The sequence below is a fragment of the Zeus faber genome, assembly GCF_960531495.2.
Source record: "Zeus faber genome assembly, chromosome: 11".
NCBI lineage: Eukaryota > Metazoa > Chordata > Actinopteri > Zeiformes > Zeidae > Zeus > Zeus faber.
The window spans coordinates 19,311,088-19,334,016 of NC_137205.1; the positions used below are offsets into that span (position 1 = coordinate 19,311,088).

The window sequence follows — 22,929 nt, forward strand, 5'->3', positions numbered from 1 at the left end:
TCTCGATATGTTTTGCTTTGAGGTCAACATTTTTCAATCATGAAACAATCATTTGAGATTCGAGAGGTTGTTGGCACAGATCAAATTCAACACCTCTGACAAGACAATGCAATTCCCCAAAGCGTAAAGGAAATTATTTTACTCTGCTCTGGACTGTGACCGGTTATATTATGGTAGATATTTTAAATGTGACCATAGCAAGGCATGTGACACTACTAAGAAATTATAAAGTCAACGCAAGGCTGCTCCACACAATAAAACACATATTGGTTACACGATTCAATCACAGCCCCTTCCTCTTCTTCATTCAGAGGTCACTCCCAAGTAGGTCAAGGATTGGGTTACTATGGCAACTACAACCAGCGAGAATAAACCGAGGGGAAAAAAAGGATGAGAAACAAGTATAAATACTAAAATGTACAGTTAGCAAGCAAAGTACACAATGAAGACAAAAATCAGTATAGAACGATTTAAAATATAGGGGGGGTGCCACAGTAAACATGTCTGATCACCAGACAGTACCACGTTATGTCCTTCGAACTGGTTTGTCTACAGCTTGTACATAATCCGGGCGTCTGCCGGTATCTACAGAGTTAAGTTTAATACTTGTTAAGACCTTTTTAATACGAATCCAAACAAAATTTAGAATTGATTCCTGGACAAATCATCTCCCGCAACTCAGTATTTCAGGCAAGTACTACACATTTGGTACAGAGCACAGATAAGGCGATGAATTACCAGATGATTCTACTAAGTGTTATTGAACCGTTATATTACAAGTTTCCTTTAGGTCAGATAGCAAGGTAAGTGATACAGAACTGGAATAAAAGGAAGGTCAAATGAAAATGTGAAGCTCAAAATAAAGCCAGTCAAGTTCATCTCGAAAAGGTAAGCGTAGCAGGTGAGTATGAAGGTATTATATTAATATTACATTCAGGGGCAGGCTTCGTACCAACAGAAATGTGGATTCCGAAGCAGAGGAACTTTGACAAAATCTGAACAGAAAGCAATATACGTCAAGTAACGGATGAATACATGGTGAAACGGATTAAGATCAAAGGTTTATTTGGGAACCGAGACCGGGCGAGAGGACGAACCGAGGTGACATAACAGCACCGCATCACACTCCCGAGGTCTCCGCCATCTCGCTCAAAGATCAAGGTAAACAAACACATGGCGTCACCACGTTCGCGTTGAGCAACGGTCACCCATATTTATAAATCCAAATATGCACGTTAGACACACGTTTCACGTACACTCTGGTTGAGATCGTGTCGTTTGTTATTACTCGATGACAAGCTCGGTATTGTTTCGCGCTGGGGCAGAGTTGTGCCCTGTTATTATTTCACCGCACCGTGCCTTCGTGACGTACGCGGCGAATTGAAAAGTAACTTGAATCCAAGACAATCACGTTGTCGACGACAACACAGCGTCCCGGAAGGGAAGGGTGATAATGGGGCTCGTTTCTTGGCTGCGTTCAAGATATCTGTTTAATACCAGTCGGCTCGAACGCCATTCTTTGTGTCTAGAGTCGAACACGAACAATGGTTGTCGTGTACACAATCACCGCGAAACCCAACACACGCCTACCCGAAATTTGGAGCGACGTTTTTTTTGGGCCATTTTAGCCCAGGGTCGCCCATTGTTGGACGGAAGACTAATCAGACGTAGAGTTGAGATCGCAGGCCGTGGGGCTGGGACTATTTCCCGGCTGCCGGTGCCGACAACGGCTAGCTAAAAAACAAACCAAAAAAAAAAAAACCCCCCGACGCGGAGTATCGATAGAACACTCGCGGACGCCATAATACGCCTTGTTCTTACGATCGATGTCACGGGACCCCGCGGCAGGAGCGTGAGGCCGCCCGTGTCCCTTTTCGCCGGCGACCCTTCCTCGGAGCGCGCTGCACTGTAAATAGACGGAGCCCCCGGCTGAGCGTGCGCCATCGTCGCCGCCGCCGTCGTGACGGTGTAAGTTCGTCCACAACACACGGCGACCCGTCGGGGCGAGCGAGCGCGGTAGACGCGAGCCGTGCCCGTCGCGACAACGCGCGGAGCGGGGGTTTTATTTGCTGGGGGGTGGGTGGGTGGGTGGTTGGGGGTGGGTGGGGGAAGGACGGGACGGGTTTAACCGTGGATGTTGGTGTTGCACGGGGGGTAGACATGATCGTGCCCTGACGGACGACTGCCAACTGACATTAAGCTAGCAAGCTAGCACGAACAGGCCCCGTCGCTCACTTGGCGCCGCGTACTACCGCGACCCCCTCGAGCCCTCCCCGAACCGGTTCTCGCGTGTGGCCCACTCGGCGGCCGCGCGGCTCGACCGGACGCCGCGGGCCGCTGCGGGATGGCGGTGATGTGCGGGGCGGCAGCGGCTTTACCTGGCTTTTATAGCGTTGTCGGGGCGCGCGGGATCTGCCTTTTTTTTTTTCTCCCAAGGATCCTGAACGCCGCTCGCGCTGGCGACGACGTCACGCGCCGAGGTACCGTAAAGCACGTAAAGAGCGCGATACAGGGGCAACTTTTTTTTAAGGCCACGCAGAGTGCAAATATCTGCGCCCACTTCCACCCCCCTCCACCCCCCCCCCCCTAGGGCGGATGGAAACCCGCAATAAATGAGAAATATTTAGTGGACATGTTTGTTACGCAAAAACAAAAACAGCAACAAAAAAAAAAAAACCCTGGTTGGTACATCGCCTGCTGTTTGTCTGAGATATTGCCCGACCTCAGCGCCGGACACCCGCAGGGAGCCGCGGAAGGCGTCAACATCGCGACACGTGTTTTGACAGTGCGCGATCTCTGCACCCCCCCCCCCCAGGTTTTAAGAACTCGTTCGCCATCCGAGCGTATCGCCGTGAGGCGTCGCCAGAAACGGCAGTGACCTGCAGCGCCCCTTGCTGGAACAATAACGCCGATCGACCAAACAACCTTGAAAACACATTTACAGGAAGATGGCTCGCGATCCTATTTTTAGCATTGGCACATTTCCCGTGTGCGTGCTTCTCGTAAATAGAGCGCACGAAATATAGTTTCCGGTATTTATTAAGATACTACACTCATGAGTAGGCAGATTGATTTTTCCCGAAGTTCAAAGGCGTAAACATTTTCGAGGTAATAAATATGAACTTGTAACTACTAACGCAACGCTACAGCCCCGCACACGTCACGGATTACACGGCCAATGTAAAAGCGACAGAAGTCATTTAAAAGAAATAACGTTTTATTCACCACCCACACAATCGAACACACAATGAAGTCACTTGTAAGAGAGAAGCTTGTTTAAAAATGGAATGCTGTCAGCTTGTGAACGACATCCTAGATATTTATATCCAAGTTTGGCATAAAATAAGCAGGGTTGTTCGCACGGTCTGCGAGCATTTATTTGTACTTGCGCCAACGTTTGAGCAAGCGTTCACTGCTAATGTGATCGTCATCATGGTCTAATCTGATCGCTCGGTGGTTTTCTCCAACACATCTTGGTCGCCGTGTGTTTAATTTTGTGCCGTTTAAAAATAACAGCCGGGAATAGGTCCAAAAAGGCATGACGTTGGATCGTCTGTAAGTGTTCTTCTTCTGAACGACCGGGAAGCGGCGGCGCTCGTCTCCGAGGTCATCGCTGATTGGCTTTTCTTCGGATGACGCGGGCGCGTGTCAGCGCTTTCCCGGAAGTGGCGCGGAGGGTGAAGTGCGTTTCCGACATGGGTGTCAAAATAGAGGTGTTTCGGGTGAGTGGTAAAACATACATGTCCTTCGAAATCGATATTGTTATCGTCGCTCTTTCGATGGTCGTCGGTCTCTTCCTCGTTAACCTCCAGATCGTATTTTCACTTGACATAAACGTGTTGTGCAGTGCAGCTAACCTTTAGCATTAGCTTGGCGTGCTAGTGATGTAACCGTGGAAACAAAAAACAAAAACCCTGCATGTCATTATAATAACAAACTGTCTCAAAATAACGACTTAGTATCTCAAAATAATGACAACGGTTCTCGAGATGATGACTGAGTATCTCAAAATAATGATCAACTTTCTCAAAATAATGACGTAATATCTCAAAATAATGACGTGACATCTCAAAAAAATGACTTAGTACCTCAAAATAATTAGAAAATTGCAAAGTGAGATATAGGTATTGCTTTTGATATTTTGATTGATTTTAATATATAACCTATAATAACCGCTTGTGCAGATCTGTTCAGTAAAAAGTATCCCTCCATGTTAACTGTGAATGAATAGCCCCTCCTGCATTGTGCTGCCTTTTTCACAAACCCAAATAAATGAACGAAATATAGGTGAAAGTGCCACAAAAAAAACAACATTTACGTTATATTGCTATGCTTTGTATGTGCAAATAAATACAGGCAGTGTTTGTCGCAGATTAGGGCGACTGACTGGTGACAAGACATTGATGCTGGCAAGAGCCAGTATCGAAAATGGATCACCCTCATTATCACAAGGCATGGACGGTATCCACTAGCATTATGAATGTGTTTTATTTCAACCCTTATTTTATTTTTTTCTAGTTCTATAATGGATGCGTGGCGTTTTCAGGGAAAATACATTTGTGGGAGATCCTACGGCGTTTTGCAGAGAGATGCATTTTTAAGCATGCATAAAATGTAGGCTTTATTTTCAGAATATGACGCCAGAAAGATTTTTTTTTTACACAGAAAGTACATAGGCAAACAGCCATTTCTGATGACAAAAAGAAATTATTAAAATGTGGTGTTTCTCGCATTTTGGAACAAAACTCTTCATTGGTCTGTAACCAATCCAGAGTTCCATCATTATTTTGAGATACTCAGTCATTATTTCAAGAAAATAATGACTTACAGGATTGGGTTTTTTTCTTTTCTTTTTTTTCATATCGGCAGAAATGGGCTTTCATCGGGGACAGTGTTTCATCCTTCACCACCTCTTGTTTTTCTGTTAAACAGATGATGCTGTATCTTTCCTTTCCCGTCACCATGTTCTGGATATCAAACCAGGCTGAATATTTTGAAGAATATATAGTGAAAAGAAAGGTCAGTGTTAGAATCTTTATAATAGGCTACAATAGGCAGGAGTGGAAACAGTACAAGCACAATGTTATTTTACTTAATTACATCAAGTATCTATATCAATTAGGTAATATTCAGTTTTTGAGACTTTTGGCTTTTACTCCACTAAATTTCAAAGCAAATATATTTTTTACGCTCCTGCATTAAGTCACTTAGGTAAAAAAAATAAATCGTGAGTACATATCAAACCTAAAGCCAAAGGAGGAGGAATCCACTGAACGAATCAGATTGCCATAGTCCCATATCATAGGCTGTGTTTGTATCTGGGCACTGGATATGCCAAGTAGTGTTTGATTTTATGGTTCTAACCAATTGTGACTCTGGCGTAGTTCTGGTAACATAACCTTTGGTTATGGGTTATTCGTCTTGACACATTTTTATTTATTTTTAATTTTTTCTCTTTTGGTTACACATGGATGACGTCCAGAGGGAGATCTTCCCTGCTGATGAGCAAATTCATGTAAGTAATAGTCTTCCGGAAATGTTTGAAATGTAAATCTGTAAAGCAATATTACATTTTTGATTTTAGGACGGAAACAACAGTGGCCATTTACAATAATTGTTAAACTCAGACTTAACATTAATTTAATTTATTTTCCCCGTTGTCACTTTTTATTTTATTGAGATCGAATGTCGACTTTGCTGTGGCATTACCATTCTTTAGACAACTCTATATTTCATTGTTGTTGACTTAACTCACAACAAGATTTGCCAAAAATAAACTATTTGAACCGTAAATGAATACTGGGACCTAAGCAGTGGTTTGTCGGTTGGAATGTCAATAATTGGGTTTGTTTTCTTTTGTCAGAGGAAAGAGTTGGAGGACTTCAAGGAGCGAATGCGAAGACGCAAGGAGCAGCGATTACTGAAAGAGATGCGTGTAGACTCAGAAAATTGAAGACCTTCGAGCTTGGCACAAGGGACATCCCATGAGCAAAAACCTGGAAAGACCCCCTGATTAAAAGGCAGTTGTGCTGCAAGGGATAAGTTGGCTACCCAAGACCGGCTGTGATCATTTGGAAATCAAGGACGATATTGCAAACAAATCCCATTACGCTGTCCTGTTGTGCTCCCTAGAATAACAGTCATTTGAATATTTCTTGTCTGAGCTGTTTTCATGAGACAATTTCCGCCAAGTTTTGATCAGATTTCAATAATATTTATTTTTTGATTTTGTATTTCTATCTCTTTCTTTTCATGTTTTGTCTTTGATCAAAATAAACGAGATTTATTTGAAGTGTAATTGATTGAGTTGTGCGTTGTCATTTTCACAATTTGGCGAAGTAATCCACTGAAGATTTGAACTGGTCATTGTTCAGAGGCTCATGCCCGATCAGTGGTTATATTCTGTGGACTCACATGGAGTGACTGAGAAACTGTCACATGCCGCATTCATTTGTCACTGAAGGTCTTAACATTTCTTATGCATACATCATACCTACATGCACATTTTTTTTATTTTATGTTTTTCAGTCTTTTTTTATTTTTTTTTACCAAAGCTAGCCTTTTATGATACGGCAGTCTAGCTGATACAACAATTGGAACACTTTCTCTGTAGTGTTGAAGCAACACAAGCAAGTATGTGTTGTTGCAACACTTTTATAGGGAATTCATGGTGCTGCGTCACGTTATTTCACTATGTGATGATTGTAGGCTGATAACAGTGTTGTTGTGTTCGTGATTATGTCTCATGCAAACCGGCGGGCCTGAATTACTTGGAAATGCTGCAAGAAAATGTATTTTCCTCTTCTGTGAAAGGGTCTTCACGGATACGTTTTCTCCGGGGGTTCAATAGTATCCACTTGTTGTTGTTTTTTAATTTGAGCCTGAGATGTTTATTTTTTTTTATTGGAAATTTATTATTGTTATTATTACTAGGACTACCTGAAGTTATATGATGGGGGGGGGCACAGTGCAGAGGTAGTAAAAATACAATTCATTATTCTTTTCTTTTTCCGTTTTCCTTCTTTTCCTCCAATAAGTTAAAGAAAAAAGTCAATGCAGTCAGGTTGCAATTCTCCCTAATCATATCCCTATATCCCTAATATATACTATGTAATAAAATAATATCCCTCGTTTGAATTGAACTATTATTATGGAGTTCATGAAGAGGGAAACGACGACAAAACGAAGTAAGTACAGCGTTCGAGCGCCTCGACGGTGCACGGTGCACGGTGCGGTGCCTAAACGAGCCTCTGGGCGGCGGCGTTCCGCTCTGAAAAGCCGCTCGGCCGAACGAGGAAAACGAGCAACGCGGAAGTGGCAGGTCAGCGACGGGCGAAGATGGCTCCGAGCGGTCTGAAGGCTGTAGTGGGAGAAAGTAAGTTGTAGCCCCCTGACTTCGCGCTCGCTCGGACGTGAGGAGACGGCCAAGTGTGTGGTTCCTGGCCGCTTCGGCTGCTTCGGCTGCCGAATCGCCAGAACCGCTCGTGCTAGCTGTCCGTTGCCCGGGTGAATTCTCTTCCTCCTCCGGTTTTTTGGGGTTGTTTTTTTTTTTTTTTTTTTTAGCCTAACATGCTAAAGTCAACTTAGTCAAACAGCGCCAGAGAAGCTGCTCCACGCTGTCGTGTCGGGCGGTCCTCGCCAGCCAACGGGTGATTGTTCAATTAGAGTTTCTGGCAACGTTAGCGGAGGCAAACAATACATACGCGAACGGTGGCTTTTTTTTTTTTATATCGCAGGGTGGAAACGCTAAAGGGAGCCGATGTACGTCGAGGTAGAATTCAGGGATTCTGGTTTTGCTGATCTCTAAAATGTCCAAAATGACACGGGTCGAAAGAGGAAGCCGCCAGAGCGAATTGATAAAAAAAAAACCAAAAAAAAACTCTTGAGGTTTTCTTTGGTCGGTTGAAGGTTTCGTCAAGTAATGTGTCGTATCAGTTGTTGTCGTTCAAGTCAGGTGTCGAAGGCGTCGCGAGTGTTTTTTACCTCACAGTAAAACTTGTTTCGATCGAAGTGATTTTGTTCAAATGTCGACGAGCCTGGCAGCACAAAAAGGATTTGTCACCCCATTTTGTTGCGACTGCCACGCTTATGAAAGCCATTATGTGTGTGTTCACACTGCGATAAGCAGTTTGGTCTTGCGATAACCTGTGATTCCACCTTCACATTACTTATCTCGTGAGTGCCTCCACATTTGAGCTGCACTACATTAGTTAACATTTGTTTGAAAACTGTAAAACGAAATGCACACCCCATGTCCTCTCTTTCAGACCTGTTAATCTCTAAATCTGGCCTAGACGTCTTTACAAAGATGATTCCAAATTGTATTATTGTTTTTGAGTTTATAATTTTGGTACTTTGGGAAATTAAGTAAATGAGTCATCACTTCACAGGTCAGCCACAACTCCTTTTAAGTAGTATAGTTATTACACAGTGAATAAATTGTGATAAGAAAGAAAGAGTGCATAAGAAAACGTCACTGCAAAAGAGCAGTCACTACCGGGTGGCAAATGATTTCTATCAGTCAAATTCCACAGGAGGCATGAAGTCACATAATATATGGCACTTCCTCATTTGTCATTATGTGATAGAGGCCTACCAAACATTTTACTTCTCTCTTTGCACATTATTACACATCTTCCACACATTTTTGTGCATGAAGATATTGATTGTAATCCCAATGTGTAGTACATTTGACCAGAGTTTAGTGTTCACTACGAGTTCATCTTGAACTAAATGGACTGAAAGTTCTTGTGTAATAGCCACAAGCAAATTTCTCAAAATGTCTACGCAAGTATCAAATACAAATGATGGGAACAGTAAATGTAGGTCTTTTACAAAATGCGAGGCTTCAGGTATTGAGATTTATGACTAACCCCTTACGTTAATAGGAAAAGTTCTAACAAGTGCTCAAGAAACGCTGCAAAACTTGGGCTTTCTATCGCCGACCCAAAACTGTGTTTGACATTTCTCGGCAGAAATCCTCAACGGAGTCATCAAGAGTGTCAAGAAGGATGGAGAATGGAAGGTAAAATTTGCCCCCACAAATCGTCAAACGTACTTGACATGGCTTGGTTTCGATTTATCATCCAAACTGTGTCTATGACTCCTCAGGTCCTCATCGTGGATCACATCAGCATGCGAATATTATCATCTTGTTGCAAGATGTCCGATATTTTGGCAGAGGGAGTAACTAGTAAGTATGCAATGAAAGGCCACGGCGTTGGAGGGATGGCGTGTTAAGCCTTGTACACTCATTACTTGTGCTCAATTTCTTTTTTAGGATGGCATAGGATGGCAACTAATTATGTAATATAATAAATACAACTAATGAAATAATGTTTTCAAATAATACCTTGAATTTAGCAATTTTGTTGAAAGAAGAATATATACGGAACTGTTTAGCAATGCTTTGTTGAAAGAAGAACATATAATTCAAGATTCAAGATTCAAGATTTTTATTTGTCACATACATATACATACTTCCATACATATATGCAGTGAAATGTAATAATAGGAACTATATTACATTTTACAATGTAATATAAGGAACTAAGCCAGAATATTAAGCTCATACTGTAGTTTTTTTCCCCCCTTTACAGTTGTGGAGGATATCAACAAACGCAGAGAACCTATTTCTAGACTGGAGGCCATTTATCTGATTTCACCAGTGGAGAAGGTGAGACGTGCACCTTAACCCCAATCGAGACCTCATGATCTCATCTTGGTTGTGTTATATTGATATTTTAAAGGCCTCGATTCCACTCCTTTTGTGTTTTTAATTGCAGTCAGTTCATGCTCTGATCAATGATTTCAAAGAGACTGCTCTGACCTACAAAGCGGCGCATATTTTCTTCACCGACAGTAAGATCATAAGCTTCTCATGGAGAAAAAAAATAATAATTCCCCGCAGCATTTTAGCTGTCAATACTTGCAAGTTGGATGGAAATACGAGTGGAAGGTAACAACTTTTTTGTGCTCCTCTGTAGCTTGTCCAGATGGTCTCTTTGCTCAAATCGGAAGATCCCGAGTTGCCAAGGTTGCCAAGACTTTGAAAGAGATCAATGTTGCCTTCCTGCCGTACGAATCGCAGGTGGGGATTCATTCGAATTTTCTCAAGGACTGATTTTTCCCCAAACATGCTGTGGCAAGAGTGAAGTCAAACCTTAATCCCTCGCGCCACTACAGGTATTCTCGCTCGATGACTCCACCTCCACGCACTGCTTTTACAGTCGCGTCTCAAATATAGACAAAGGCAAAATGATGGAGAATCTAGCCGAGCAGATTGCCACCCTCTGCGATACACTGAAGGAGTACCCCGCCATCCGCTACCGCAGGTACGCAAGTCTCATTTAAAAGTTGTGTTTGTGTGCCATTGGATTCACTTGCTTTGTTCAAAGTTGAATAGTCAAATACCACACTGTTGCCAGGGGTCCAGAGGAGAACGCTCGACTGGCTGAGGAGGTGTATCAGCGCCTCAACGCCCATAAAGCAGACAACCCGAGCATGGGAGAGGTGAGGAACGAACAGAGCCATCGCAAATCTTCAAGCGCTACAGTGCATTCCCAGCTTAACGACAGTGCCAAACATCTCCCAGTTTGTGTGCCTTCCGGGTCTTATTTCCTGTTAATTATTTTTCTCACTCTTTGCTGGACTCTTGCTCTTTGTTCCTCCCTTGTTTTCTGTCTTTCTTAGCTGACCTTTCCTTGCGTCTGAGACAAGTCTTTAAAAGGCATGTACACCACTGAAATAAATCTACTACTTCCTCTCCTTATATATTTCTACAGAAAGCACCTTTGTCAAATACTGGCTTCAGGAACTATTAATATTACATGTACAATATAGCTTGTCATTCTTTTTAACATGTTTTCAGGGTGCGGATAAGGCACGATCCCAGTTGTTGATCATTGATCGCGGCTTTGACCCCATCTCACCTGTTCTGCATGAGTTGACCTTCCAGGCCATGGCCTACGATTTGCTAGACATCAAACAAGACATCTACAGGTGTGTCAATAAATGTTCACTGTAGCGACGTGCATATCCAAAAACAGCATCACTGTTTACCCACAAATGCACTCAGTTGGTAAGATGTAATACAAGGGATGACGAACGTTTTTTGACCCATTCAGTATTTGCAGACAACGGGCCAGTAAACATTTTTGTTGGTTTTACCCATTCCTTTTAGCGTTTGCTAAAAAAAGAGGCATAAGCCCACTTAAACAGATTGGGCAGAACGTTTCAAAAACATCGATATCCCACCAGTGTGAGGCAGTTTGTGTTAAAAAAAAAAAAAAAAAAAAGTAATCAAAAAACATATATATATATATATATATTTTTTTTTTTAAATAGTAGTAAGTAATTAGTTACTAATTGAGCCAATTAAACAAAAACTGCTCTTTCAACCCTGTTTGTTTCATTGGACCCTTGAAAATTCACTTTCAATTAAAAAAAATAAATAATTATAATTCAATTCAAATTCTATTCACTTCCATTGAAGAGCAGCAGTCGTCCTTACTCCTCCTCTACAACACATGTGAACAGCAGCCTAAGGTTACATCTTTCTGTATCCTGAGCTAGGGTTCCCGTCCATCAGAAAATTGTGGTGTTGTTTTATTTTTTAATTACATCCTTAATTTCATCCTTTGTCTCACCACAACTTCACAATATTTACCGAGTTGAATTTATTTAAAATGGATACATTTCCTTTCTTCTTCAATTGTCCAAAATCATGATTCTGTGTCAGTGATGCTGCAGTGACCTGCTCTGTACCACGAGTGCATCCTCTGCTGGTGTCCCTCTGCGGCAGAGGGATTCCTGGATTCCATTCCTTTTTCAAATGTCCATATTCAGTTGTATTTAATACATTCTGTTTTGTTTTTTTTAGGTATCAGACAACTGGCATTGGAGAATCCAAGGAGAGAGAGGTTCTGTTAGATGAAGATGATGAGCTCTGGGTTCAGCTGAGACACATGCACATAGCAGACGTCACCAAGTAGGTTTGACAATCCATCATCACAATATTTGAGCCCCCCTGTTACTCCCACACCCCCTTTATTTTCGTGAATTAACTACATTTTAGTAACAAATCAGTCTTTGCTTATAGTACAAGTCCATTTTGTTGGGGAGATTAGTACATTTTATCGCTTGTAATCCAGTCAAGTCAACTTTCTAAAATGCTGAATTCATTTTTCCAGGAAAGTGACAGAACTTCTCCGCACTTTCTGTGAGAGTAAGAGGATGTCCACTGATAATGTGAGTTTTTTTTGTGTGTATTATATGCTATAGTAATTAATACATATTTCTTATATGATGTATAATGTACAGTGAACTATCTGTGCCCTGCGTTATTAAAAACGTGGTGTTCTTCCCAGGCCAACATCAAAGATCTTTCTCAGATGTTAAAGAAGATGCCACAGTATCAAAAAGAGTTGAGCCTGGTGAGTCTATATTTTGGGAGGGTTGTATCAGGAAGAGACGATACTTTACCTTGAACCATTTTTACCGCTATTTAGGGACCTGTCAAAAGATCATCACAGTCAAATCTAGCGCAAATGTTGTTTTTTTTTTCTGTTGATTGACAAGCTTATTTGTGGAGTGGTGCAAGCCCTAATAGTGTTATTGTGTTTATTAATTTCTGATAGTAATTCATGGCTTGTCCACCGATCTAAGATTTAGAGAATTGTAAATAACTAACAGTATTCCATCAGATATTCCCCACACTCCTTATTTGTGTATCTGTTTGCCTCCTTTACCTTTCCAGTACTCCACCCACTTGCACTTAGCGGATGCATGCATGAAGAGATTCAAGGCGACCCTGGACAAGCTTTGTGAGGTGGAACAGGTCAGTATTTATGTAAAGCTTTGAAATTAAATTGCAAAGATCCCCATTTTAAGGAGACACGTTTGTCTCTGCCTTAGGTTTACTTTTGTCCTCTAATAAGATATCAAGATTTAGTTTAGTTTACGACAGAAACACCTTTGTGCCAAACATGTTATCCGCGGTGGGAAGCCACGATAAGAGTGTCTGACGTGGAATTACATCTGCCCCCGGTTCAACGTGGGAGACAACCTTTCCAGATAACGTTTCTATTTATAGCTGCTCTGTGATGCGTCTGCTAGCCACCGACACTCTGTGCCGTTGTTTAATGGTAACATTACACAAGGAGCTTGATGTGGGGCGTTGACCTCCATTTTATGTATACGGTAATGCACAGGAAGTCGTTATGTCACTGCTAAAAGTAGTGACTAAAGGCCTTAAGCGTCACCAAACATATGTAACGCCTTGACCTCTCCACTCAAACCCCCCGCGGGATAAGGCCTCGCCCACAGTGGTTCTGAGCCAAAACACATTGTCTGGATGCTGAAGCCTTTGCTTTGTCCTGCAAAGAATGTCTTTGCTACTGCATTTAGCCCTGTATCGAATGAGGCGCTGGCATTATTTGATCAAAGTGTTAATCGAGCGCTTGTAGTAGTGGTTCACTCTGTAGCGCTAATGCACCGTCTGAATTCTCAGAAGCTGTCTCTCTAATCCTACGGGCATGCGTTGGCTCTAAAATGGACAACCTAAGCCAGCCCGTCGCCACTTTCTCCTGTCATCTGTCCGTAAATGTTCTACGATGTTTTACGCAACTCGGTTTGAATGGGCTTCTGTAACTGTATCGTAGATGATTAAAAGTACTCGTAGGGCATTTCAATGTGCATTTCTAACCACTCTCTTAATTTCAAATGCTAACAAGAAGGTTTGTTTTTCAAGATTCAAGAGGTTTATTCGTCACATACATATACAGATTATGCACAATAGTTACTAAACCGAACACAATAGCTAACCTGATTCCTCGGATAAACCCGACGGAGAATCTGGATTAAGTGTCATTTGAGCCAGAGATTTTTAGGAAGGTCCCAACTCCCCAGATTTGTATGCCAGAAGGTTCCTACAACTAGTTGTAAGTATAAAAGCGTTACATGAAGAAACCTGTTTTGCTCAGTGCTGCCGATATAGCAGATAGTTTGATGCTAAGTTTTTGTGACCTTGAGCAGTCGTCCGATATATGGCAAATATGGCAAACAGTCCATTATATGGAAGATGTAAGAAATAATGAATTACTACTTATTTTAGCTTAATTCATTGTTATTCGCAAACACATATTTCAGCCATTCGAAGACATTTTTTTTAATTATATATATATATATATATATATATATATATATATAAATAAATTTAAAAAAAAAAACATTTTTGGCTGCGAGTTTGTAAGCTTCGATAAGCCTTTGAATGATATCAAGATGCTGACATATAAATACAATGATCTTGCACAAACAGGTTTGAAAAGGAGTTCCATGGCATTGCTTGGATGCCCAACTCTTCGAGAGCAACCTGCATGTATAATATGACAAACAGTACATTTCAGGCATGTTTCAGCCAGAACATAGTACAATGATGCAATCAAGACCACAGAGACGGCAATCGCGTATTGCAGCTCGGTGCGCGGCGGTCAGCTGCTCTCATTAATGGATCACTTTAGAAGATTCTTAGTTACGATTCAGCCCCGAGGTGCCAAACACAAGGTTATAAAATATCAAGGTCTTCTTTAAGGTACAGTTGTGTTACATATTATCCTCTTCGACGCTGATCTACCGGTGTGTTCCACAGGACCTGGCCATGGGGTCCAACGCAGAGGGGGAAGCCCTGAAAGACGCCATGAAGAGCATCGTGCCCGTGCTGCTCAACAACGAGATTGGGGCCTACGACAAGATCCGCATCATATTGCTGTACATTTTCCACAAGAAAAAGGGTGAGTCCTTGATGCATTTAGGGGGTGGGGGCGGAGGAGTTTGGGGAACCCCTGCTCTAGATGATGTTCATGTGTCTCTCCGCAGGTATTGGAGAGGAGAACCTCACCAAGCTTATCCAGCATGCCAACATCCAGTCAGACAGCAACATAATCACCAACCTACAGAGTCTGGGATGTAACATTATATCCGGGGTAAATGTCGACTAACATTTTGCTCCTCACATCCCGCTTCCCAACCGTCAAATACCATAATGCCATCTTGTCGGTCTGATGAATTGCTGCTCCGTCAGGGCCCCAATGCTGGAAACACACTGCCCGAGAGGAAAGAGCGCACAGAGCCCACCTACCAGCTCTCAAGATGGACGCCCATCATTAAAGACATCATGGAGGTATTTAAAGTCTGGTAAATATAGGCCGCTGGATGTTTTTCCTTTTTCCTCTTTGTTTGTTTCACCTCTATTTGACCATGTTTTCCAGAACGCCATCGAGGACAAGCTGGACAGGAAGCAGTGGCCTTTCATCTCCGACCCGGCTCCCATCAACACGACCCAAACGGCAGTCAGGTCGGTGCGCGAGAGAAAGTTTGTGATTTTAATACTGAGGTGATGCTCTGTTACCTCACTGGTGAAGAGGATGAAGTGAAACAACAAAAATAAAGAGAGATTCAATTAAAGAGATAGGGGGGGGGGGGGGGGGGGGAATACCACAAATGCAGCTACGGTGAGGGTGAAGAGGTGAAATTGAGCCAGTTTTGCTTTCAGTCCCAATAATCCGGGGGGGTCTCGGACATCCGTACGGGCGCTTATACCGACCGCTTTTCGGAAAACTTGTTTCAGCCGTAATCTGCGTCTGCTAATGGAAGCTCTTCCTCTCTGTGCTGTACGGCAAAGCACTTTATTCACCATCTGAGTAGTCATTAATGTGACGTTTCATTACAACGCCAGCTGTTGTTAGCTGCATTATATATAGAATATTTAATAGAGCAGGGGTTCTCAACCTCAACCCATTACCCCATTTTTAGTCCCAAATTCTCACGACAACAGCAATTAGAGAGTGTGACAAATTTTCAGCTTTTTTTTTTTTGCCTCTGCGTCGCGACCGAGGCATTAGGTTTTTGGGTTACCCATCTGTCTGTAAGTCCTCCTGTCCCATTCTCGCGAGTGCGATATCTCAGAAACTCCTCCTGGGAATTTCTTCAATTTTGCCACAAACGTTCCAATTGAACTCGAGGATGAACTGATACGACTTTGGTCCAGGTCACTGTGACTTCACAAAACACGTTTTTGGCCATAACTCAATCATGAATGTGCTAATTATGACAACAAATAATGGAAGCGATGACGTTTTATTTCCAAAAGCGTAAGGTTTTCACTGTGACATCATAATGTCTTGCAAAAAACACTTTTCTGGCCGTTATTCAACGCCATAACGCAGGTACAGAAGGAGAGATTGTGACCTCTTTTGTCACATTTTGTCGGATACTGAATTGGTGGCACTAATCTTGGGTGCCCATCTTGAAACTTGGTTGGCGGAGGCATACAACCGGGTTACGGTAATTCTAGTGTCCTGTTATTATTATTTTGGAGCCAATACCACAAATGCTATGCATTTCAATTCACATTGAGGCCTATAGATAACAGATTGAGACGTAATCAGGAATTTTCTTGTTGTATGTTCAAAGCTGACATTACTAGTCAAAGTGTGTATATTCCGCATTGTATAGTAGTTCGCTTTTCACGTGGATTTGAGTATCTCATCGGCTACTTTCATTAAAGAATGGAGGAAGCGCCGACTGGATTATGTAGAAATGATAATGTTCTTCATACTTATCTCAATTTTTTTTATTTATTTATTTTTATAATACGTGTCTTTCTTAAAAACTGAAATCTGTATCTTCTTTTAAATAGCAGCGCACGTTTCGGACAATGGCACAAAAACAAGTCTCCAGCAGAATACCGCTCTGGCCCTCGGCTCATCATCTTTGTGATCGGCGGCGTGTCGCACTCAGAGATGCGCTCCGCCTACGAGGTCACTCGAGCCACGGAGAAGGAGGGCGGGAAATGGGAAGTGCTGATTGGTAGGTATCTGGGAAAGCAGTTTGGACTTGATAGCCATGTTTTGTTTTGTTTTGTTGGGTTTTTTTTGGGAGGGGGGGGGTTGCTTTTAAATGGACTACATGCAGGGCTGTTGACATTCTAACGAGGAACATTTTCCTGTTTCCCTTGTCAGGCTCATCTCACATTGTGACTCCATCCAGCTTCCTCAATGACCTGAAGAGTCTGGACCAAGTGCTCGTTCCTGAATGTTAGACATGATTCCAAGCAGAAAAGAAAAAGATTCAGAGTTTATCGCTTGAGATGACTGTGTGCTCGTCTATTCTCTCAGGGTTTGAGGCATCTCAAGCACTGCATGAAGTCAAATTTTATATTTAATAGTCAAAAGAAAATATATCCCCCGCCCCCTCCCTTTTACAACTCTTTTTAGTGCAGTGCTTCTGAAATAGATTGTATATACGACTGTTGTGATTAATAATGTACTCATAATATTTAATTTAATAAACCTAGATCTCTTCATGAACATTACTTGATTAGCATAGATTTTGCTGTAATTAATTCAAGATTCACAAATGATTATTTTGTCATATTGAATTTGTCTTATATTGCACTCAGAACTGGATAGTATGAAGTTTTTAATATAAATGCAAAGTTGTATCAATTTCTAGGCTGTCGTGGATGCTGGAATATTGTTTATTTTTGTTTATAGTTACGAAAGGTCTGCTGCTATCCAGTGTCTGATAGTATCCACTGTATTATCATCTATCACTTCTGCTCTCACTGGGATGTCTACACTGCTGTCTTCTGAATTATTGCACTTTTACTATGTACTTTTATATAGAAAAGTTTGGAGTGAGTGTGGTGGGAATTTTGTTTCTTTGCTTTTCTCAGTCAAATTGCTTAATAAAAGAAACCTGTATTCACTCAACGAGAGCGGATCAGCGAGCAGCACTATGGTTTCATGCCAGGAAACAGTACTACAGATGCAATGTTTGCTTTAATAATGCTGATGGAAAAGTACAGGGAAGGCCAGAGGGAGTTTCACTGCGTCTTTGTGGATTTAGAGAAAGTGTATGATAGGGTTCCGAGGTAGGGAGTGTGGTATTGCATGAGGAAGTCGGGGGTGGCAGAGAAGTACGTAAGAGTGGTACAGGATATGTATGAGGGCAGTCAGACAGTAGTAAGGTGTGCAGTAGGCGTGACGGAGGCATTCAAAGTGGAGGTGGGATTGCATCAAGAATCAGCTCTCAGTCCTTTCTTGTTTGCAATGGTGATGGACAGGTTAACAGATGAAATCTGGCAGGAGCCTCCGTGGACTATGATGTTCGCGGATGACATTGTGATCTGTAGCAAGAGTAGGGAGCAGGTTGAGGAGAGCCTGGAGAAGTGGAGGCATGCATTAGAGAGAAGAGAGAAAGTCAGAAGGAGTAAGACAGAATACATGTGCCTGAATGGGAGGGAGGGCGGTGAAAAGATGAGAATGCAAGGAGTGGAGGTGGAGAAGGCGGATGAGTTCAAGTACTTGGGGTTGATCATCCAAAGCAGTGGAGAGTGCGGGAGAGAGGTGAAGAGAGTACAGGCAGGGTGGAGTGGGTAGAGAAAAGTGTCCGGAGTGATCTGTGACTGAAGGGTTCCAGCAAGAGTGAAGGGGAAGGTCTACAGGACGGTAGTGAGACCAGCTATGTTGTACAGTTTAGAGGCGGTGGCACTGACAAAAAGGCAGGTGGCTGAACTGGAGGTGGCAGAGTTGAGGATGTTGAGATTTTCATTGGGAGTGACAAGGATGGACAGGATTAAGAATGAGAACATTAGAGCGACAGCTCAGGTTGGACAGTTTGGTGAAAAAGAGGCCAGATTGAGATGGTTTGGACACGTGTGTAGGAGAGATGAGAGTTACATTGGGAGACGGATGCTGTGGATGGAGCTGCCAGGCAAGAGGAAAAGAGGGAGGCCGAAGAGAAGGTTTATGGATGTGGTGAGGGAGGACGTGCAGGCGGTTGGTGTAAGGGAGGAAGATGCGCAGAACAGAAGGTATTGGAGGCAGATGATCCGCTGTGGCAACCCCTAACGGGAGCAGCCAAGAGAAAAAGTATTCACTCAACATTGTGCCTTGTGCTTGGAGGCACTGGCTCCAGGAGGCCTTCCCAGAGCCAGGAGTTCAAGTTCCAGAGTTTGTTCTTGGCATTGGACATCATTGGGTTTTCAATGTGAATATTCATGAAGTCCACAGGCTGAAATCGGAAAGCCAGATGTATATATTTTTTGTCTTTTAAAATTGACCCGGAAAGTTTGATTTAGTACACCCCCATGCCTTCACATTGATCCGCCCAAATTGTGAGACATTTGGACCATTGGTTTGTGCCTCTAAATTGCTTTAAATCTGGCCTAATGTGCTTCTTTCACTCTCATAAAGACGTTTCCAAGTGCCCAAAATTTTAACATGTATTTAAATACACTTTAAATACAGTATTTCTGCAGTAAACAGAAGACACAGAGTCAACAGAGAAAACATCATCCCTCTCCATGAGGATTATGTTTTCATCTGGGATTACAGATTGAAATATTAAGAGCGGGGCAATGCCGAAGGTCGTAATGGCAATGTGTTAAACCTTAGGGCTTAAGACTATTTAAAAGCCTTTCCCCAAGCCACAACCAGAATACATTTGATGCAATACCAACCCAGATTCTTCAGTCTACTAGACTTGCTGAGTCTTTTTAAATTTTCTTTTGTTATTTAAGAACAATTAAATATAACTCAAATTGAAGGATTTGAAGGACTTGGGTAAACCCTTGGTGGACTCCTTTGTTTTTGCCCGATGACTGCTGCAGAAGTGGAGACGAAAATGGAAGCAAACTGCATCCCTCTGGTATGACATGAAGACTTGTTATGCAAGAGTTTTTATAACTTTAGGTTTATTGATAAAATTGTAGATTTTTGATTCATTGATTGATTTTGTGTTGCCTAGAATCCAAAGGTATTATACAAAGTAGGCTATGTGCGCTAGTATGCTTGAGTTTATTATTTTTATCTGCATGTAAATGTTTAAATATCACTCAGGTTTCAGAGATTAATTACAAGGTGGAAGCGATTATATCAGCTATATATATTTTTTAAACCCAAATATATGTCAGTGGTAATTATTACAACTTCCAAAGTAAAGTAGAAGTCCTAAGTAATTGTAAATTTGGGGCACAAGCTTTTTGTTGGATTGTGATCATTTATTCTATGGGACCACATTTTTTATGCTTTTTTTTTTTTTTTTAGCTGCTGCCTTTGTTTTGTTTTTTTAATATGTTTCAATTTGTTTTATTCTGGATATTTTATTGCTCTGTGTATGCTTTGTCATGTGATGTACAGTATGTATATGTCTCTGTTCTCAGAGCGCCATTGTAACGTCTTCAATTGGTCCTCCCTGATTAAATATAGGTTTGATCAATCACTCAAACCTTTATCCCATATCAAACAGCAAAGCCCTGAGCAGGAGCAGAGCCCTTGTTCACATCGCTCACCATAATGAATGACTCTCATTGTTGCTCCTTGAATCTTTCTCAGAGTGCTCCCGCCACACCGGTGCAAATAAACACAAATATTACAAGTTGGGATTGTACTCAGTCAGAGATAAAGACACAAACTCTGCAGCGTGCTGCATGCATCGTTCTCCAAGGGCTCCCGTCCGTTCCGGATTTCCCTCCTGACTAATCCCTTCTCTGCACAGGGCAAAACACTGGCCAGTTTTCTTCATGTCCTGGCCGACATCCAGGGTCAACACCTCGGTGTCAACACAATGTTTCACTTGCCTCATTGCCTGGGTTCAACCACCAGGAAGCAAGGAAACAGAATTCAGAAGGATCCACAGAAGGAGTGTGCTGACGTTCCAACAGAAGCCTCCTTTAATATATTCAACTTTTGATCTTCATCTAGACGCCTGACGCCCTTAAGCAAAGCGGGTCCGCACCTCAGATCTTCCTGACCGAGAGCACCCCGAACACATACAGGAGGCTGCTGTCTGTGCCAAACAGCCCCTTGCAGGTTTCCGCCAAAGACAAGCCTTCCAGTTCAATGAAGGTTTGTTATGTCCCGTCGGCTCTTGTCACTATAGGAGACGGCTATATGCAATATTAATGCCATAAACTGAATCTTTTGGGTGATATTAGGTCATAAGTGATGCTGAGCAGGACGCGTTCATGAACATGATCAGCAACAGCCAACGTGGACGCATGGATGAGCAGCGTTGTTCCTTCGAGCCTTCTAAGAGCGCTTCTTCCACACCAACACACACCAAGAGAAGGCCACGCGAACCTGTATCACTCACAGGTTAGACAAGCGCAGCAATGTTTTCATCCGTAAACAGTGCCCTGGGAGGTTGTTCTTTCTTACGTTCGGCGATGACCCTTCCATCCTCACAGGCGCCGATTCCGAGAAGTTCTTCAGCCTCTTGGCAAACACTCAGGGCAGCCGGCTCGACGACCAGCGCATGACTCTTCCCGCGCTTCCGGGGATACAGAATGAAAAGCAAAATTCATCAGATGGAGCAGATTCAAGCTACTTGTGCTACATGGTCTCTAAAGTCCAAGTCAGTCCTTTGTCTGTTTTTTTTCCCCCCAGATCATTTACTTTAAACTTTGCATCCTGGCTGTTTCAAAAGGTTTACTGACATAATGGACATTGCTTCTTTGGAACAGGGTAATCTAGCGAATCTTCTGTATGGTTACTTACTATCAGGTTATTATAGAAAGATTTGATAACCTTTTGTATTGGCAATGGTTTTTAGCGTATTGTCTTCAGATATCAGTCTGATGTGACCTGACAGGTGATAATTTGCCTATTAGATGAATGCGGCACCTGGTGTTCTCCATGGCTGCTTTTTAAAGATGGTATTCCAAGTGTGACACAGTTGGTGGGCTCCCCCATCCCAGTTTACCATCCACCGGGCGGGCTTACGTCACTTTGACATCAGCGTCATCCCTTATTAGATCCTGGTTAGCTCTAAAACGTGCTTTTTGATAAAGAATGTTATAAATTGTTGACTCAATTTATTATTTTCAGGGCTCCAGAATGGAAGAACAAAGGTGCTCCTTGCCCCAACTTCTGAGCCCAGAGTTGCAGCCTTCAACACCCAGGGATAATTCGGAGTCTGCGGCAGGTCCTCCGCGCTCAGCCTCCTTCAGCTCCAGCGCAGAAATTGAGCAACCCAAGGTCAAAGACAAAATGCACCAAAATCTGTTATGTTCTAATAGTTACAGTGGCCATTCCAATCTGCATTCCTACTGACCAAGCTACATACCTATTTACCTGTTTCACGACCTAGATAACTACCTACCTTTTAGTCTACCGATCAATTAAATTTGTCCTTTTGGAAAAGTTTGGGTCGCTTAAGTATCTGCATTTGACTAAATTCTAACCAGCCGAGTCTTTCAATTATTTTATGAAGGGTTATTTATGAAAAAGGGAAAATATGTATGTCTTTGCTGAACTGAGAAAGCAATTACGGGCAGGGTGAATCATCCTAATGCCACCTGCTTTATTTTCTGTCCACCAGTTGAGTGAGGCGGACCAGGATAAGTTTCTCACCTTGATGTACCACGCCCAGCGCGGACGGATAGACGAACAACGCTGCGTCTTGGACCCCGGCCGGGGTGCCAACTCCACACCCAAACACAATGAAAATATGGCCAACGGTTAGCCCCGTGCTATAGAAGAATGCAATAATTGATGCCCTGTTCATATAACCTATGCTGACATAACTAGGAGGATCACGCTGCCCTTTGAGTTACGCCTGTGCCTTGTTGTTCTCCGGCTCGCGGAGGCCGCACCATACCCCCTTCTTCTCCAGTTTGTGTGTAGAGATAAGACAATAGGATGTTTCGCACACACCAGTCAATTTGGTCGCGAAAGTAAAAAGCCAGGTGAATACGTTTTTAGACATCCTGAACTCTCCTTTCCATTCCCAGTTTCTGCTTATCTACCCCCAGACACCGTTCCTCTGTTCCTCTGTAACAACGAGACAGTCAAGGTAGTGGAAAACAACGGCCGGCCACGTAGGTCTCCCCTGCTATAGTTATCTTGCCCGTGCACGAAAAGATTG

The 22,929-nt window shown here is 42.6% G+C and overlaps 2 protein-coding genes across 3 annotated transcripts; both read left to right on the forward strand.

The window, feature by feature from the left end:
* Positions 1-3,522: 3,522 nt before the first annotated feature.
* On the forward strand, positions 3,523-6,298 carry pet100 (PET100 cytochrome c oxidase chaperone). Its single transcript, XM_080010247.1, has 4 exons — positions 3,523-3,722; positions 4,933-5,019; positions 5,483-5,515; positions 5,864-6,298. The coding sequence occupies exons 1-4, from the start codon at positions 3,633-3,635 to the stop codon at positions 5,951-5,953; spliced, it is 300 nt and encodes a 99-aa protein (XP_079866373.1). The 5' UTR covers positions 3,523-3,632; the 3' UTR covers positions 5,954-6,298.
* A 1,038-nt stretch (positions 6,299-7,336) lies between these two features.
* On the forward strand, positions 7,337-17,771 carry stxbp2 (syntaxin binding protein 2). Of its 2 annotated transcripts, none has more exons than XM_080009931.1 (19): positions 7,337-7,375; positions 8,976-9,025; positions 9,112-9,193; positions 9,600-9,676; positions 9,786-9,861; positions 9,987-10,090; positions 10,186-10,334; positions 10,428-10,512; positions 10,871-11,001; positions 11,882-11,989; positions 12,192-12,249; positions 12,369-12,434; positions 12,758-12,838; positions 14,648-14,789; positions 14,875-14,981; positions 15,080-15,178; positions 15,267-15,352; positions 16,697-16,866; positions 17,019-17,771. In XM_080009931.1, exons 1-19 carry the CDS (start codon positions 7,339-7,341, stop codon positions 17,096-17,098), a joined length of 1,788 nt encoding a protein of 595 aa, XP_079866057.1. In that variant the 5' UTR covers positions 7,337-7,338; the 3' UTR covers positions 17,099-17,771. The 2 variants fall into 2 exon arrangements, with proteins under 2 accessions (XP_079866057.1, XP_079866058.1); XM_080009932.1 differs by having other exon boundaries at positions 16,700-16,866.
* The last annotated feature ends 5,158 nt before the right edge of the window (positions 17,772-22,929 follow it).

What these genes read in the sequence shown, in the direction of transcription:
- pet100 (XM_080010247.1), top strand. Translation starts at nt 3,633, where the DNA reads ATGACGCGGGCGCGTGTCAGCGCTTTCCCGGAAGTGGCGCGGAGGGTG. An exon ending in AATATATAGTGAAAAGAAAG is followed by an intron (nt 5,020 to 5,482) that starts GTCAGTGTTAGA and finishes GATGACGTCCAG; the next exon opens with AGGGAGATCTTCCCTGCTGA. An exon ending in CTGCTGATGAGCAAATTCAT is followed by an intron (nt 5,516 to 5,863) that starts GTAAGTAATAGT and finishes TTCTTTTGTCAG; the next exon opens with AGGAAAGAGTTGGAGGACTT.
- stxbp2 (XM_080009931.1), top strand. Translation starts at nt 7,339, where the DNA reads ATGGCTCCGAGCGGTCTGAAGGCTGTAGTGGGAGAAA. An exon ending in CACATAGCAGACGTCACCAA is followed by an intron (nt 11,990 to 12,191) that starts GTAGGTTTGACA and finishes TCATTTTTCCAG; the next exon opens with GAAAGTGACAGAACTTCTCC. An exon ending in AGCTTTGTGAGGTGGAACAG is followed by an intron (nt 12,839 to 14,647) that starts GTCAGTATTTAT and finishes TGTGTTCCACAG; the next exon opens with GACCTGGCCATGGGGTCCAA.